General features: G+C 56.7%; 5 protein-coding genes across 5 annotated transcripts in view; 2 read left to right on the top strand and 3 right to left on the bottom strand.

The window, feature by feature from the left end:
• Positions 1-7015, top strand: part of PTSG_12765 (uncharacterized protein) — a 7239-nt gene extending 224 nt beyond the window's left edge. Inside the window, exons 2-17 of the mRNA XM_004990369.1 lie at positions 362-453; positions 756-1020; positions 1231-1349; positions 1523-1685; positions 1872-1917; positions 2149-2441; positions 2708-3293; positions 3586-3662; positions 3843-3921; positions 4079-4248; positions 4686-4775; positions 4904-4997; positions 5267-5368; positions 5483-5594; positions 5797-5942; positions 6205-7015. Coding sequence (XP_004990426.1) covers positions 362-453; positions 756-1020; positions 1231-1349; positions 1523-1685; positions 1872-1917; positions 2149-2441; positions 2708-3293; positions 3586-3662; positions 3843-3921; positions 4079-4248; positions 4686-4775; positions 4904-4997; positions 5267-5368; positions 5483-5594; positions 5797-5942; positions 6205-6657 — 2887 coding nt within the window. The 3' untranslated portion in view covers positions 6658-7015. The remainder of the gene's footprint in view (positions 1-361; positions 454-755; positions 1021-1230; positions 1350-1522; positions 1686-1871; positions 1918-2148; positions 2442-2707; positions 3294-3585; positions 3663-3842; positions 3922-4078; positions 4249-4685; positions 4776-4903; positions 4998-5266; positions 5369-5482; positions 5595-5796; positions 5943-6204) is intronic.
• Positions 7016-7162: 147 nt separating this feature from the next.
• On the bottom strand, positions 7163-9385 carry PTSG_08637 (uncharacterized protein). Its single transcript, XM_004990370.1, has 2 exons — positions 8657-9385; positions 7163-8285 (listed from the first exon to the last, which is right to left on the bottom strand). Exons 1-2 carry the CDS (start codon positions 9089-9091, stop codon positions 7194-7196), a joined length of 1527 nt encoding a protein of 508 aa, XP_004990427.1. The 5' UTR covers positions 9092-9385; the 3' UTR covers positions 7163-7193.
• Positions 9386-9663: 278 nt separating this feature from the next.
• Positions 9664-13386, top strand: PTSG_08638 (uncharacterized protein). The gene is made up of 5 exons (XM_004990371.1): positions 9664-9911; positions 10316-10454; positions 10693-10806; positions 11151-11306; positions 11558-13386. Exons 1-5 carry the CDS (start codon positions 9808-9810, stop codon positions 12506-12508), a joined length of 1464 nt encoding a protein of 487 aa, XP_004990428.1. The 5' UTR covers positions 9664-9807; the 3' UTR covers positions 12509-13386.
• On the bottom strand, positions 13283-16137 carry PTSG_08639 (NADH dehydrogenase flavoprotein 2). Its single transcript, XM_004990372.1, has 8 exons — positions 15933-16137; positions 15530-15592; positions 15276-15366; positions 14926-15025; positions 14626-14723; positions 14242-14351; positions 13902-13978; positions 13283-13738 (listed from the first exon to the last, which is right to left on the bottom strand). Exons 1-8 carry the CDS (start codon positions 16047-16049, stop codon positions 13639-13641), a joined length of 756 nt encoding a protein of 251 aa, XP_004990429.1. The 5' UTR covers positions 16050-16137; the 3' UTR covers positions 13283-13638.
• Positions 16138-16183: 46 nt separating this feature from the next.
• Positions 16184-16744, bottom strand: part of PTSG_08640 (uncharacterized protein) — a 2512-nt gene continuing 1951 nt past the window's right edge. The window contains exons 6-7 of the mRNA XM_004990373.1: positions 16523-16668; positions 16184-16413 (exon numbers count right to left, since the gene is read on the bottom strand). Coding sequence (XP_004990430.1) covers positions 16342-16413; positions 16523-16668 — 218 coding nt within the window. The 3' untranslated portion in view covers positions 16184-16341. The remainder of the gene's footprint in view (positions 16414-16522; positions 16669-16744) is intronic.

Here is a 16744-nt window from a genome sequence, read left to right on the forward strand (position 1 = left end):
TGTGTGTCTGTGTGTGTGTCTGTGTGTGTGTCTGTGTGTGTGTGTCTGTGTGTGTGTGTCTGTGTGTGTGTGTGTGTTGCTGTGTGTTGCTGTGTCTGTTGCTGTGTCTGTTGCTGTGTGTTGCTGTGTGTGTGTCTGTGTGTCTGTGTGTCTGTGTGTGTCTCTGTGTTCTTGTGTCCTTGTGTATGCTTGTGTCTGTGCGTTGGTGCAGCCCGGGGTGACATGCACGTCGAACACACGCTGTGCTGCTGCTTTGAGGGCATTTGCAGACGTGCCACGCGCTGACGATTCGACTCGTGCATGTGTGCATGGGTCATTCCCTGATGCGCTCACCTCTCCCTCCCCCTCGCACGATTTGTAGGTTTCATTTTCCAGATGCCCCATTTGAGCTGCCCATTGAGGATGGCGATGACATTCCCATGCGATCATGGTGGAACGACTCCTCCACACAAGGTACGTCACACGGTGCATTGCTGCAAGTCAACCTGGTGTGCTGATCTGCACTGTCGCACACACACACACACACACGCAAACACACACACACGCAAACACACACACACGCAAACACACACACACACGCACACACACACACACACACACACACGCAAGCACACACACACACTTACGTACATACTTGCACACATTCACTCGCGAGGCTCACAACTACCCGACCAACGCACATTCATACACTCACGCAATCACAACACACACACACACACACACACAATGTCACCCACAAACAACTACATGTGCAGCGTGGACGACAACGCTTCAGCAGCTGGACGAGTTCTTGCGGCAGCGTGGCGTGCCAGCTCTGAGCGGCATCTTCGGTTTCTCCCAGGGCGGAGCCCTTGCTGCGCTGCTGGCCTGCAACCGCGAGCACATCAGCCAGCAGAGCGATGCATATCCAACACTGGCGGCCGCGCTTGCAAGCGTCAAGTTCATCGCCATTGCTGGCGCCCCTCACGATCACCTGCCGACGACGCCTGCTTCGCCACACGGCATCCTCTCTCCTGACAAGTAAGTACGCGCAGCGTACACGACACCACTTGGGGCTGGGCAATGTGTGTGCCAAGGTGTGCCCTAATGGTAGTCACACAAACACAAGCACACACACGCACACACACAAAACACAAACACACACACATACACAACACACGCACGCACACGCGAGATTGTGCCTGTCACGCTTCCATTAACCCACGCCTCCACGTGCGCTGCGCTCTGCAGGCAGTGCAGTGTGCCGTCGCTGCACTTCATTGGCACAGCAGATGTTGTCGTTGCCCCGCAGTCGAGCGAGAAGCTGGCACAAGCCTTCCACCACGCAACCGTTTACCGACACGATAAAGGTGCGGTGTGAACATGGCTGTCGTTTGTAGTGTGAACGCTTGGACTGCACGCGCAACTTCTCCTTGGAACAACACAAGCAGCGTAGACCAACAGTTCTCACGTACCCTCGCCCGTATCGCGTCAACTGTGGTGCATTTGCGGAACTGTTCTTGACACATGATGACACCACCAGCGCACGTATTCCCGTCACGATCGGAGGAGGTGGCGGCGCTGTCGGCGTTCGTTCGTGCGGCCTTGAGTGACAACGACGGTGATGTCGACAGTGGAGAAGTCATTGCTGATGGCGATGGCGATGGTGATAAGGCAGCTGAACCTCCACGTCCGTTCTCCCCAACGTCAGTGACCGCACGCATGCGTCACTGTCAACAGTTGCTCATGCATTGTCTAAGAGGTGCTTCAATCTTGCCAACACGTGCTCGTTCGTCGACGTGCACGCATCACGTGCCTACATGCACTCACGTTTTTGTGCGTGGGTGCGTGTGCGTGTGTGTGTGTGTGTGTGTGTGTGTGTGTGTTGACAGGGAGGAGCAACAGGACGAGCTCGAGTCCCTCGAAGCCATCTACGACGTACGTGTCCGCACGTGTGTGTATGTGTGTGCGGTTGCGGATGGTTGTGTTTGAATGTGTGCATTCGTTGAAGTACTTGCCGTCAGCGTGGCAGAATGGATAGCTGACATCATCTCGCTCACTCCCACGACACAAACGCAACGCAATGTGCTTCACAACACGCAACACAACGCGGTGAACACGCACTCACTCACACACACACACACAATTTACACACATGTACGTGTGCAGACGGACTTCCAGCTGTTACAGCAGCGTCCACCCATGATCACCATCACCCTCCACCCCTCCATCAGCAACGACGTCGACGACGACGACGATGACGACGACACGTCTGCCAAGGACACGCGCGCGCACCTGCAGCCAGCACTCACGGTTACGTTTGTGGAGGCGTATCCCGATGCTGCGCCCGTGATGCAATTGTCGCACGTCGGGCCCCTGGTTGGCGTCAAGGACGGCAGTGACGTGGAACGACAGCTCGCTGCTGATGCCATTGCGCACCTCTCAACTGTCGCCAAAGACGCGTGCGTCTGCCTGTGTATTTGTGTTTGTTTGCTTGTTTGCTTGTGTGTGTATGTCTGTCTGTCTGTCTGTGCACCTGTCTGTGTCCGTGCGTGTGTGTGCGTGTGTGTGTGCGTACGTGTGTGTCGTTGCCTCTTCTCTCGCGTCATCTTTCTTCTCTCATCGATGCGCACTCAACAGCACACCTCTGCTCACCTCTGCCCATCCATGTCCCCGCAACCTCACGACGCACACTCACACACACACTCACATTGTCACGCACGCACAGCCTGGGCATGTGCATGGTGATGACGCTGGTGGATGAGGCGCAGCAGTGGCTGGAGCAGCTGCACGCGGACGTGACCAGCGGTGCAAAGGACCTCACCGCCCTCACAGCTTGCCTGCAGGCAACGTCAATCAGCAGCAGCAGTAGCAGCACGACGAAGACAAAGCAGCAGCGAGGGGGCTCGGCACACTCATCTTCCGCTCCATCTTGGTCATCTGTGCACTCCAACGACGCCGTACAAAGCAGGCGCGCGGCGGTTGCGCGCATGATGGACACTGGCGGCGATGAGGATGAGGATGAGGAGGAGCAGCGCAAGTGGTCGCTGTTCATACGACAGCTGCACCGCGAGGTTGCTGCTGCATACCCTGCAGGCCACGCCCCTGCATACAGTGTACCCGACACCACCAGCAGTAGTAGCAGCAGTACCAACGGTAGCAGTGGTGGTGGTGGTGGTGGTGGTGGTGCACAGCAACAGCAACAGCAACAGCATGGTGGGTCTGATGCAGGCGTGTGGAAGTACACGATTGGACTGGTGGGGAAACCGTCAGCCGGAAAATCCACATTCTTCAACGCGATTACAGACCCCAAGGTGATGGATGAAATGTGAGAAAGAGAGGGACAGGGGAGAGAGTAAGAGAGAGTGTGTGTGTGTATGTGAGCGAGAGAGATAGAGAGAGACAGAGAGCTGCGAGGTTCGCCATGACTGTTATGGCAGTGTCGTTGCATGCGCTGGTGCACTATGCACACACATATGCACACATATGCACACACGCACCCATGCAACAAATGCCACATTGAGTCCCTTGTAAACCGCGTACACAACTGATGCCGTTGCGTGTACCTCCTCCATCATTGTCGATGCCACTGACTGACCACCGCAGGACCCCTCCAAAGCGGCGAAAGTTGCCGCATACTCGTTCACCACCATCGACCCAAACGTCGGCCAGGGATACTTTACGTACGACACTCTGTGTGTGCGTGTCTGTGTGCGTGCATGTGCTTGATTGTTGTGTTGCTCGACACCCTTTTGTTTATTGCCGTTTGAAGGCTTATGCCTCATTCACACATACGCGCCTCCACAACTGTTCTCATTCATCGCCCACATGCACACCTATGCGACGCACGTCATATCTCACAGCACGCCGTGCCCATCTGAGCAACTGCCTGGTGTGGAGTCGACACCTGCACACGGATTTGCCATTGGCAGGCGCAGAAAGGTACATCCGTGTGAAACTCCCGTGGCTTTCATTGCAATCCTGTGGTGCAACCATTCTTCTGCAAGCAAGTGTGTTTGGCACACTCAGCAGGCCTGCACCGGGCCGTATCTGCACATGCTCGTGTGCTCACGCACGCATGCGCACACACACATACAAGGTACCTGTGATCATCAAGGACGTAGCTGGGCTGGTCCCCGGCGCGTACAAGGGCCGAGGCAAAGGCAACGCCTTCCTGAACGACCTGTGCGATGCTGATGTGCTCATCCACGTCGTCGACGCCTCGGGCATGTCCGATGAGAACGGCGTTATCGATGCACAGTGCTCGCGGTGCGGCCACTGTCCTGCGTTTTGTGTGTGTGTGTGTGTGTGTGTGTGTGTGTGTGTGTGTGTGTGGGTGTGTGTGTGGGTGTGTGTGTGTGTGTGTGTGGGTGTGTGTGTGGGTGTGTGTGTGTGTGGGTGGGTGTGTCCGTGACTGTGTGTGGGTGTGTCTGTCTGTCTGTTGTGCGTGTGTTTGTGTTCCTGTGCCTGTGTGTGTGTCTGTGTCTGTGTCTGTCCGTGACTCTGTGTTCCTGTGTGTTTGCACGTGTGGGCGTCTGTGTGTGTGTTGGCCCTGCCACCCTCAATTTGTGTACTTCGTGCCTCATCCACTCCCAAACCCAAACCGCCACTGCTTCATCCTCACTTGTTCTCGCCCAATTTGCTTGCCATCTCAACCTGACCGCAACTGCAACGGCTCCCCGCCCCGCCCTCTATCCCAACATTAGCGATCCAGCTGATGATGTGCAGTGGGTGCAGGAAGAGATACATCGGTGGATCTTCAACAATGTCCGGGCCAAGTGGAACAAGTGCCTCCGGTACGACCGACAACGCGATGCGTTGTGTTGCACTTCTCGTCTCGGGTTTATCGCATGCATGCACCTTCTTGCACACATCCCAATTTGTCTCTCTCATAAGCATCACGCAATCACTACGTGCGCTGTAGGGGCTTGGACCATTTTGTGAATATGTTCTCTGGCTATCAGTCTCGCCCAGGGATGGTGATTGACAGTCTGAAGCGGGCTGGACACAGTCTTCAGGTGTATTCGTGTGTGTCTATGTGTGTGTCTATGTGTCTGTCTGTCTGTCTGTCTGTCTGTGTCTGTGTCTGTGTCTGTGTGGCCGTGTGTCTGTGTTGTTTGTGATTGCACCCCATATTGCTGATGTTTCCGTTCTGGACGCTTTCTAATTTCGTTTCAAGTTCGATTTCAAAATGCTTAATGTAACGAATTTCTCACGACGATTGTTTCGTGTCGATTTCATTCATCGGGGCCCACTTCATGACATGTCCTTGGCAAATTCACATCAGGACATCGAGCGGTCCATGCTCGCATGGGGCCCGCGGGATTTGCACCGCGTCGTGGCCCACTTCCTCCGCATCCGCTTCCCCATCCTCCTTGCCCTCAACAAGGTGGTGTACGTGCGTTGCTTTCGATGATAAGAGCCGAGTGTTGTGAGCCACGGGTGTGTGCACGCGTGTCAGTGTGGGCTCAGAATTTGCATTCACACGTTCGTGCGTTTGTAGGCGGACAAGACGCTTGACTATGTTGACGCGGTACGGGCGACGTTTCCCAATGATCTTGTTGTGCCCATGTGCGCCAAGCTGGAGTGGCAGCTCTGCACGCTCAGGCGAAAAGGTGAGGTGCCAAAGCATGTGTGTGTGTCTGCCTGTGCGTTTGCATATGTGTCTCTCTTTCTTTGTCTGCCTGTGTGTGTGCACGCGGTTGTACTACTCTCACCTTCCCCGTCCCCAGCGTCGGCCTGTGATGAAGTTCACAGCCGCCACACACGCATTGCAAGCTCATCCGCCACTGCGAATCATGATGATGATAACCATAGGCCTGGTGGACTATCAGACAGGAGGCAGCGGTGCAGTTGTGCTGAAAAAGGATCCGCCAACAACAAAGAAGGAAGAGGAGTTGATGTCAAACGTGCACAAAGCTGTTGACCTGCTCCACACCCTAGCGTCAAGCGAGCACCTTCAGGTGTCCACTCGTTGCATGCACGATTTGCACCTCCTTCCGATCCCCATCACTCACTTGCATCGACGTCTTGTAATTTCTCGCTAATGTGATCGCTCAACAACACACACTCTCTCTCACTCACACACGCACACACACACTCACACACACGCACACACTCACACACACACACACACACTCACACTCACTCACACTCACTCCCTCCCTCACTCCCTCACTCACTCACTCACTCACTCACTCGCGCATGCACATGCACATGCTCCAGGGCTCTGGGGTGCTTGCTGTCATTGACACGGCCGTCCACCAGCTGCGCCCGCCGCTGCTTGTGTACCCTGTCACGTCGTTCGAGACGATGCAGAGCCCAGTGGTGGCGGCAGATGCTTCGCCTGCACCAGCAAGCAGCACAACAGCCTCTGCGAAAGGCAGCAATAGCACCACCACGACAACCTCGACGAAATCGACAACATCGAGGGCCAGGGCAGCACCGGCCAACGTGCTGGCACACTGCCTTCTGCTTCGCCCTGCCACGACCGTTGGTGGCGTGTACGAGATACTGAAAGGGTCGCCACTGCACGCGCTTGCAGGTGACTTTGTGCGGGCCGAGTACTATGACATGGCGACTCGAGAGGGGAGACAAGTGCGGCGGACACAGGTGGTCACGCCGGCTCGCCACATTCTTCGCATCATGACCACCAAGAAGCGAACCCATGCGTCATAGCCAACGACCACGACAGTTGGACTTCAGGTGCATGTGATTGATTGGTTGTTTGCTTGCTTGTGTTTGTGTGCGTGTGTGGTTGCTTTTGTGTGCATGTGTTGTTTGTTTGTTTTGTTGGCTTTGTTCGCTCGCCCGCTGCAGTCGACCCCAGCTGTTGCTGTAGCACTTGTTTGCGTTGTTGTTCGCATGTCACAGTTGGGGCTTTTACTGTTGTTGTTTCATGGCACGTGACAATGCAAGTACTGCCGTCGCGAATGCGGCCAAACAGGCGCGGCAATCCAAGTTGGCACTGCTGTCGTCGCCATCAATAAAATACGTGTACAAGGCGCAGGCGCTTGTCATCAATTATAACTGCGAGGCAGCAATCGAGAATATAGTAACAAACAAACAACCAAGGACAATCTGTCGAGACGGACAGAGAGAATGACAGGACTTGGTGGGAGAGGGGGGGGGGGGTTGCTTAAACGGCGCCGAGGCGAAGGCAATCGCTGCTGCTGCTGGTGGTGCTGGTGCTGGTGCTGGTGCTGGTGCTGGTGCTATTGATGCTGGGCCTTAGGAAAGATGCGCCGCGCGTGTTCAATGCGGCCGGGGGCGTCCAGGGTGCGAAGGAACGCGCCCATCTGCCAGCAGGAGCAAGACGACAGCGGCGGTGCCTTTGTGGCGCTGCGCTGGTCGAAGCTGCGCGCGCTGTCTGTGTCACTAGGAAAACGAGGTCTGGGTGATGTGGCGGTGCTTGTCGACGACTGACGCGTGGCGACAGAGACGGGGTACCGAGGCGGGTGGGCGCCCAGACCAGACGACTCAGAAGAGTGGGAGGCGTTGTATGTTGAGGTGGACGTGGAGGGTGCACGGAGCGCGCCGCCCGCGCGCAGATGCTGCTGCGGCGAGTGAGCGTGCTGCTGGCCAGCCTGATGGTCTTTCCTCTTCTGCCGTGAGCGCTGTACAGCACCGGCCTTGGGTGTGTGCTGCTGCTCGAAAAAGTCTGAGATTTCCTCGGCGTTGATGCCGTGGTGCAGGGCCACGTGGTGGGGCAGCGATTTGCAGCGAAAGGCGGCCATCCACACGCTGTCGAACAGCACGGGCGTGGGCGCCGGGCCACGGAACAGGAAGTTTGTCATCTGAGGCCCAGCCTCGACGGTGACGTGCGTGTAGCGATGGCGTGCCCAGTCGAGTGCCTCCGCTGCGGAGAGCTCGCGGGAGCAGGAGACAGCAAACTGCCTATGGTTGCGGCGGTAGCGGATGACGTTTTGGGCCAGCTTCATGTTGGTTGTGAGCACGGTGACGGCAATGTTGGGCTCGTGCAGGGCTGGGTGGTCCAGGTCAAAGCCGTCCTCTGAGACGACGCAGATCATCAGCTTCTCTGGTCGCCCGAGCTGCTCTCGCCAGGAGCACATTTCGTCATGCTCTGCGTCGTGGGGGGAGAACCGCCATGAGAGCTGCGGGTCTTCACGCAGGCGCGCGCCCGTGGTCAAGATGGCCTCCGCCCTGGCACGGCTGGCACCCAGCACGAACTGAATGTCGCTAGCGCGGTCAGCCAAATCGGCATCATCGTTGCAGCAATCTGGGGTGTATGTGGCGTCCAGCAGAGGCAGGGGTCCTCGGCTGCCCCGCAGAACATCGCACAATTCCTGCGCGCGCATGCGAGTTGGCGTGAATATGAGTAATTAATTTAGTGAGACGGAGTGGAGTGTATTGTGCGCGAGGGGGTTAAGTGTGTGTGCGTGTGTATGGGAGGGGGGTGTTGATGAAAAGAGAAGGGCGTGGGACCGATCAACTAGAAAGGATCAAAGGCGATCGAGGCAATGCTGCGAAAGGGTTCGACGTGACCATAGCAGTCACTGTCCACGCTCAGTGTGGGTGACAGAAACGATCGTGTGCACTGAACAATTAAGCTCAAGCCCCAGCGGTTGACCAAAAAAAAAAAAACACCCACGACCCACACGATGTAACAATGACACAAGGTGACAGGTGCAGTGATTGCCTTGGTACGTATACATACCTTTGGCTTGCGTCGAGAGTGGCGGTGGCGGTGGTGGTGGGAATCTGATGCGTTATGGGACTTGACTTTGCGCATGGTGCTTGTGGCACTCCTCGGCGTGTAATTGTCGCCAGCGACAGATGACCGCGGCGATGAAGGCAGGGAGTGGGTGTGGGAAGAGGAGCGAAGCCAGATGCGGGACACGGTAATGACACCGCTGCACACGGAGAGGGGCACTGCATCCTCGCGGATGCGCAGGCACTGGGCCAAGCGCGCCGACACCCTGGCGGCGTGCTGTTCTGCTTGTGTTGGTTGATGGCGCGCTTCGGGGATCGGAGGGGTGTTTGCGTGGCTAGACAGGTCCATGGTGTCACTGACAACGCCTTCGTCCGTCACGCAGGAGGCGAGGTTGTGTTTTGTGTGTGCCGCCACGGCGTCGGTGGCGAGGTGGTGCATGCACAAATGCAAGATGAGTCGGAGGGCACGGAGCTAGCTGCTGGCGCGTGGTGGTGGTGGTCTTGTCGTGACGCGGTGCTAGTGGACTTGTTTGTGTTTGCTGCTGTGTGCGAGTGAGGAAATGATGGGGATACGGGCGACTTGAGTCACGGTTCACGAGCCGCTTGCAACAGAGCAAGCAATTGGGGGAGGGGGGGAGGGCAGCGAGTGGTGAGCTTGTTGTCTTCTTCTTGTCCCGATGGCTGCAACCACGATTCCAGGAAACTTGAGATCATGTGTTATTGCAGGGCATCGAGCAATCGTTTCTGGCTCATTTGCACCTTTTTTTCAGGAACTCAGCGTGAACCGGGCGTTTCAATCGTTTGGCTCACATCAATGATGTCATCGGCACGATTGCTGACTCGGCATTTCTTCACTTGCTGCGCTCATGGGACGGGCCCAGCCACTGGACGGTTTTTTTTCCTTCCCCTTTTTTTTTCTTCTTGCTCGCGAGTGTCGTGTCTCCAACGACACACACGTGCAGTGCAGTGTAGTGTGTTTCGGGTTTGGAAAAGTCACCAAAGATAAGCACAAGTCGTCTCTTTTTTTTGGTTTGTCTTCTTCTCCACGCGCACACACGCTCGCACTCTCGCCTCTCGACAGACACACTCTTGCCTGCTGCCAGCACTGCTTGCCCCTTTCCCTGCGTACATCACCACCACCCATCACCGTTCGTCATGGCAACTCCTGTTGAGCACCTTAACGTCGCCGACCAGGTTGGCCGCTTCTTCGTCCAGGTCTACTACCAGACGCTGAACGAGAAGCCCAGCGACATTGGCAGGTGCGTCCTCATGTGCTTGTGTGTGTGTGTGCTTGTGTTGGTGTGTGTGGAGGATGAACTGTGGACAGCCACCAGCGTGAGCGTGGGCGCGCGCTTCACACGTTTGGTTTGGCCCGGGGGGGGGGGGAAGTGGGTCCGCTCGCACGTGTGCTGTTGTGCGTGTGTGTTATCACACAGAAGAGACGTGTGTACATGGAATCCACGCCCAATAGCAGCACAACACACGTCTTTCTTGTTGCCATAGATGTGCGCGTGTGTTTGTCGAGTTTGGATGATCGTCGTTTGTTCTCACGTGCATGGTACATGCTGTACTCGTTCGTTGGGTTGATTGCCATCGACACGTCCACGCACACACACACACATACACACACACACGCACACACGCACACATATGCAATGTGAAGGTACTACCTCCTCGGAAAGTCCACCGCCGTGCGCACGGACGAGGCTGGTATGCAGACCACCTTCCATGGCCGTGAGAACATCACCCACGGCATCGCCGGCGAGCTCAAGCCCCTGCAGACCCGCACGGAGATCTCCTCGGTAAGCACTCCCGTCTTGCTGCTGCTGCTGCTGCTGCTGCTGCTGCTGTTGTGGCAGCGGTGCCGTTTCTGATGCAGCCGATTGTTTGCCTGCCCATGTTGGTTGGTTTTGTTGCTCGTCTTGACGTGTGTGAGTGACCACTGCCCTGACGCCCTCTTCTTTCCCTCCCTCCTATCTCTCTCTCCCTCCCTCCTCTCTCTCTCTCTCTATGTGCTTTCCTTGTGTCTTCTGCACATAGATCAACTGCGCTGAGCTGCCCCTTGGCCACATTGCCGTCCACCTTGTTGGCTTTATCAGCACCAACGGCAAGGAGGCCGAGAAGTTCACCCAGGTCTTCGTCCTCATCAAGGATGTGAGTGTGCATTGTGCGCGCGAGTGTGCGTGTGCATTTTGCATTGTGCGCGAGCGAGTGGCCGTGCGTGTGTGCTTGCAGTGTGCCGGTGCCCGTACAAGCCCGCGTACATTGTGCGCGTGTGTGCGCGTATGTGTACATGTGTGTATGTGCACGGAAACGGCAAAGACTACCTAGTCGCCCAAATGTTCCGCTCCTCAGTTTATTTCTGTTGCATGGCACTTTGTGCCGGCTGCCCCACACCTGCCACCACGCCGTGCCCGCTTCTGCCTCACGTCTCATAATTTGTGTTCTGCTCCCGGCAATCCACCCTCCGCTGCACCACCCACCACCATCCACCACAGGGCGATAAGGACTCCAAGCGCTACGCCTGCGCCCTTGACATGCTGACGTACCTGCACGGCCGCGAGGACGCTGCTCCCCAGCAGCAGTTTTACCAGCAGACCATGCCACAGCAGCAGCAGCAGCAGCAGCAGCAGCAGCCGGAGGAGCCTGTCCAGGTGTGTGTATGTGTGTGTGTGTGTGTGTGCACGCGTGCGCGGAAGTGCTGCGTGTGCATGTGTTTGTGCGCCGTTGATCGGTGTTTGGTGTTTTTGTGTCTGGTGACCCTTGCACTTTGTGTGGATGCACTGCACTTTCTCCCAGCGTCCTCCGAACCTCATTTCCCCCCCCCCCAACACTGTTTTATCTCTGCCACGCCTACACTCAACCCCGACTGTTTTTTTGGCCTCTACTGCATGCGCTGCGCTAGGCTGTTGAGGAGGCTGCACCTGTCGCCGAGGCCACCGAGCCCGTTGCTGAGGAGCCGGTTGAGGCTGCCCAGCCGGTTGTCGAGCAAGAGCCCGAGCAGCAGCAGGTGGAGGAGGTTGAGGAGCCGCAGCAGCTGGCGGAGGCAGAGCCCGAGCAGCAGGAGCAGCCCGAGGTTGAGGAGCAGCCTGTTGTCGAGGAGGCCGCCCCTGTGCGCCCCGCCGTCAAGCCGTCGTCGTGGGCTGCGCTCGTGTCCCGCCCCGCCGCCGCAAAGCCCGCAGCTGCCGCCACATCTGCTCGCCCCCAGCACAAGCCCCAGAAGCAGGCCCAGAAGGCTAAGCAGGCCCAGAAGCAGAAGCAGCAGAAGCCGCAGAAGAAGGGCGAGGGCCAGGACGAGCAGGGCGAGAATGTGCAGGCCGTCTCGCAGCAGGAGCCGGAGCAGCAGCAGGTGCAACAGCAGCAGCAGCAGCAGCATCAGCAGACCCAGGGCGCCAAGGGCAAGCACGCTGGCGAGCGCCGCCCCCGCCGCGGCAACCAGGAGAACAAGCCGCGCCGCCCGAACCGCGACGACAAGGAGTTTAACGCCCGCTCCCTGTTTGTGAAGAACGTTCCCCTCAGCACCACGGACGACGAGCTGCGCGGCGTGTTTGGCGCCATCGGCGACGTCCAGTCCGTCGACAGCTTCCGCACCCGCAGCAACACCAGCAACTTCAAGTGCGCCGTGGTCGAGTTTACGGAGCCCCAGGCTGCCGACGCCTGCCTTGCCGAGGAGAAGCGCGGCACCTTTGTTGTGCACGACTCTGTGCTTATCATTGACAAGCGCCGTGAGCGCCGTGCTGGCGACCGCCCACCCCGCGGTGACCGTCCACCACGCGGTCCCCGTGGCCCTGGCGGCCCTGGCGGCCGTGGCGGTGCCCCACGTGCCCCTCCCGCTGGCGACGCCGGTCGCCGCTAAACCGCCCCCTCCCCCCCCACACACACACCACCCTCACCACTCCTCTTCACCCAAACAACACTTCAACCGCTCCATCTTCAATGTGACTGCACGTCGTGCCCATTAACACCTCCCCCCCCTCCTTTTTTTTTTTTTTTACTTTTCTCTCGGTAGCGTTTGGCCTGTTTTCGTTTTTGTTTGTTCATGTCTTGGCATGTACTGGTGGGCTGTTGTGGTTTGTTCCCTGTTGCGTCGCCGTTCTCGTGCTTGTACATGTGATTTGCTGTGAAACGATGTGACATGACCCCCACCAGTTCGTGGTGTGGTGTGCGTTGGTGTTGGTGTTTGCGTTGCTGTGGCGTGCTTTGTGGACATGATGTCATGTGTGTGTGTGTGTGTGTGTGTTTTTGCACGCTGTGGTTGTGCTTGCGATGTTTGGTTATTCTCCCTTCCCCAACGATATACGTTGGCGATATTGGACGCATCCTTTTTTGAGGACCCGTGCAAGTGTATTGCTTGTGTTGTTGTACATTGGGTTGTAACGTGACGTGTGTGGGTGGGTGATGACGCATGTCGATGGGTTTGCGCCGTTTCATCATGTGTGTGCGTGGGTGTGCTTGCGTGCGTGCAGACGCAGTGCATCGCTGTTGTAGCCGTCCAGCTGGTTGCAGCAGTGTCAGTCATGCCTCATCATGCACCCGCGCCTCGCCCTCCCGCTCCCTGTTGCCCCCGTCTTCGCTGGCTGGCATTGTCTTTCTTCCCCTCCCCCCGCCCTGTTCGTACCTGCTTCAACACCTCTGGTGTGTATTGATGGTGCGACACCCTCCCCTGTTTCTTCCCGCTTGTTCTCGATTGGTTGGTATCGTACAACTGCAAGCAAATACACTGCACTTCCTCGACGACCGCCACACGCACAGATTAAGTCTATGAAGCACGTACGCTCGAGTGCACGGACCAGCAAGGCAATCTAATCCGATGGACATTGCAGTCAACCCTTGCACGTTTTATGGCTTGTTGCAACACTGCACCACATCATTGCAGCTGACCCCTTTCCACCCACACATACACGGCAATCACGCTCAACCACACACACAGCCTCCCACCCCCCCCCCATGAACCCACTGCATATCGGGTGCAACGAGTGCAGCAGCCTAGAGCTGGCCGTCCTTGCGGAAGAGGTGGTCTGGCGGCGGCGGCGTCTCCAGAAGCGTTGTTTGTCCAGACAACGGCTCAGCAGCGTTGCGCCCAGACCTGACGGCAATGGATAGTTGAATGTGAGTGGTGAGTGTGTATGTTAGTGAGTGAGATGGTGGTTGCGGATGCAGCTGTGCCAGCAGCAATAGCAGCAACGTGTACACAAGTGGTGACGTTGACCACAAGCAGGCACACGCAACGGCAGGGGAAGGGTGCTTACTGTGGTCCTGGCTTTGGGGTCTTGCCGGCCTTGAGCATATCCACAATTCTGTCCACATCCTCAATCGTCAGGTCCTCCTGTTGTGTGCACACACGCGCGCACGCACACGCACATGTACGCAAGGGATGCAGAGAGACGATGGTGACAACAAACGGAAAGCAATGTTGCTTGGCACGTGAAGAGGTGTGTGTGTGTGTGTGCGTGTGTGCGTGCGTGCGTGCGTGTGTGTGTGTGTGTGTGTGTGTGTGTGTGTGTGTGTGTGTGTGTGTGTGTGTGTGTGTGTGTGTGTGTGTGTGCGTTGGCTAGAGTACTGCAGTGCAACAACGAGCGGGGTGCGTACGTAGTATTCGTCGTTGATCTGGATCATGGGGGCGTTTGCACATGCGCCGAGGCACTCGACCTCCAGCAGCGTGAACAGCTTGTCATCAGACGTCTCCCCGTTCTCAAGGCCTGATGGATGGTGGTGTGGTGGTGGTAGTGGCAGCAGTGATGTCAGTGGAGTGAGTGAGTGAGTGAGTGAGTGAGTGAGTGAGTGAGTGAGTCAGTGAGTGAGTGAGTGAGTGAGTGAGTGAGTGAGTGAGTGAGTGAGTGAGTGAGTGAGTGAGTGAGTGAGTGAGTCAGTGAGTAAGTGAGTGAGTGTGTGTGTGTGCATAAACTGCAGGCCGCAAGCGGGTTCCAGAGTGAATATGGCGACGCGACCAGTCGAGGTCAACCAAGGACTCACCAAGCTTGGCCTTGAGATGATCGAAGACCTTGTATGCACCGCGAACCATGCAGGGCGTGGTGGTGCACACCTGGATGTGATACTTGCCAACCGGCTCTCTGTGGCACGCAACAGTTGCAAGTGTGTGTGGGCGTGAGAGACGCGAGAGAGCAGAGGTCAGCTTCTGTCTCAAAGACAGTCACGTGAATTGTAGTTGTAGTACTTGGGTAGCACAGAAACGGCAGCAGTCCAGAAGCATTGAGGACGGCACATGCAACAACACAAGCACATGCACACACACACACATACACACACACACACCTGTTGAACATGGTGTAGAAGGTCGCAACCTCGTACACACGCATCTTGGGCATGCGCAGGATCTTTGCCACCTCGTTCATGGCGTTAAGGGGAAGCCAGCCTGCGAAGCAATTAAACGTGCGCGTGGCCAGGTGAACAAGTGCAAGAGCAAGGCAAACGAAGAAAAACCTTTTCAGGCAGAGCTGCAGACGACCACACAGCGCAGCCCCTCTTCTGTGCATACAAACGCACACACACATACACACGTACAAACACAGACACAGACATCCACACATCACACAGACACATCCACCACACACAGAGACACACAAGGCCGTGGGTGCATTCATGCATGGTGATGTGGCGCCGACCGTTGTTCTGACGCTGTGCAAGGTCGAGCACGGGGATGCATGCCGCGCTGCGGTGGTTTGGAGGGAACTGTCCAATGATGGCCTCAACACGCTATTGAAGCACAGGTCAGGGTGCAGTGAAACAAAAGCAACAATGCTGTCAGCCATCAGCAAAAGGGGAGCGCGCGTGGGCACGCGTTTGTGTGTGTGTGTGCGTGTGTGTGTGTGTGTGTGTGTGTGTGTGTGTGTGTGTGTGTGTGTGTGTTCGTGCACACCTTCATGTTGCTGTCTGTAAACTTGAAAGGCGTCTCATCGTTGTTCTCCTCAGAGTCGCGGTGCTAAGCAGAGAACCACCGCAAGTGAAGCAGCAACAATGAAGGGAGTGTGCGGCAATGGGGAAACGCACATGGAACCAGTTGGTGTGAGTTTGCACTTGTATCTGCAGCACAGCTGTGGCGTTGGCTTGCGCTACGCCAAGCACTTGCCACTCAAGCACGCAGACGTAGACAGACAGCCAGGCAAGGGGGTAGGGGTGGGAGAGTGATAGAGTGATAGAGTGATAGATTGATAGAGAGAGAAAGAGATGCACACATTTTTGCACACACATGTAGTACACACACATGTTTGCACACACACACACACACGCTCAGACACAGACAGACCGCCACAAATACGCACCACGAAGAGCTTGCCCGCTGCCATGCTGGAGCGAGAAGAGGTGGCGACGCTGCGGCGTGCGGCAAGCACACCCATCTGGCTCGACGAAGCAAGCCGGCTCACGATGCTCCTGAACATCTCGCTTGTTGCTCGGCTGTGATAGTTGCGGTCGCAGCAGTGGTTGGTGGGGTTTGAGGAGGTGCGCTTACAAATGAGACCATATGTGCATTTTCAAAGGACGACAAATTGTCCAATATCCCTCAATTGACAAGCCACAGCAACAGTTTATGATGTCGGGCACAACGTTGGGGAGCCAGGAGAGCTTGGCGTGGGCTGGCGGAATGTTCATCCACCACGTACACGCACCTGCACACACACACCTTCACACCTTCACACACACATGCACACACACGCACTCATACACAACACATCACGTGTACAGAAGCGTGTCGACGGGTCGTCGGTTCACCTTCTTGCAGAAGGCGCGAACACGTTCATCATCCTGTTGCCATAGAACAACCAAGCATTTATGCATGGCGTGAGTGTCACACAGACAGACAGACAGGCAGACAGACAGACAGACAGACAGGCAGGCAGACAGACAGACGTACCAGAGTCAGCGAGGTGCCGATGGAGGAGAGGGCTGGCTGGAAGACAGAGACGTCATCGACGTGCAGTTGCGAGGCGACACCGGCACCCTCCCGATAGCTCACAAACGCATACGCCTCAACACCGTCCCATTCGCAGCCGGAAATCACTGCGCAGTACAGTGACATGAGTGTGTGTGTGCGGAAGTGTATGTGTGTGTGTGTGTGTGTGTGTGTGTGTGTGTG

Source organism: Salpingoeca rosetta (assembly GCF_000188695.1).
Source record: "Salpingoeca rosetta unplaced genomic scaffold supercont1.24, whole genome shotgun sequence".
NCBI lineage: Eukaryota > Choanoflagellata > Craspedida > Salpingoecidae > Salpingoeca > Salpingoeca rosetta.

Coding starts and splice junctions, on each gene's coding strand:
- PTSG_08637 (XM_004990370.1), bottom strand. CDS start 9,091: ATGCACCACCTCGCCACCGACGCCGTGGCGGCACACACAAAACACAAC. Junction 8,286..8,656: donor ACTCTCGACGCAAGCCAAAG/GTATGTATACGT, acceptor ATGCGCGCGCAG/GAATTGTGCGATGTTCTGCG.
- PTSG_08638 (XM_004990371.1), top strand. CDS start 9,808: ATGGCAACTCCTGTTGAGCACCTTAACGTCGCCGACCAGGTTGGCCGC. Junction 10,807..11,150: donor TCTTCGTCCTCATCAAGGAT/GTGAGTGTGCAT, acceptor CATCCACCACAG/GGCGATAAGGACTCCAAGCG. Junction 11,307..11,557: donor AGCCGGAGGAGCCTGTCCAG/GTGTGTGTATGT, acceptor GCGCTGCGCTAG/GCTGTTGAGGAGGCTGCACC.
- PTSG_08639 (XM_004990372.1), bottom strand. CDS start 16,049: ATGTTCAGGAGCATCGTGAGCCGGCTTGCTTCGTCGAGCCAGATGGGT. Junction 15,367..15,529: donor TTACAGACAGCAACATGAAG/GTGTGCACGAAC, acceptor GTGCTTCAATAG/CGTGTTGAGGCCATCATTGG. Junction 13,979..14,241: donor AGATCAACGACGAATACTAC/GTACGCACCCCG, acceptor TGCACACAACAG/GAGGACCTGACGATTGAGGA.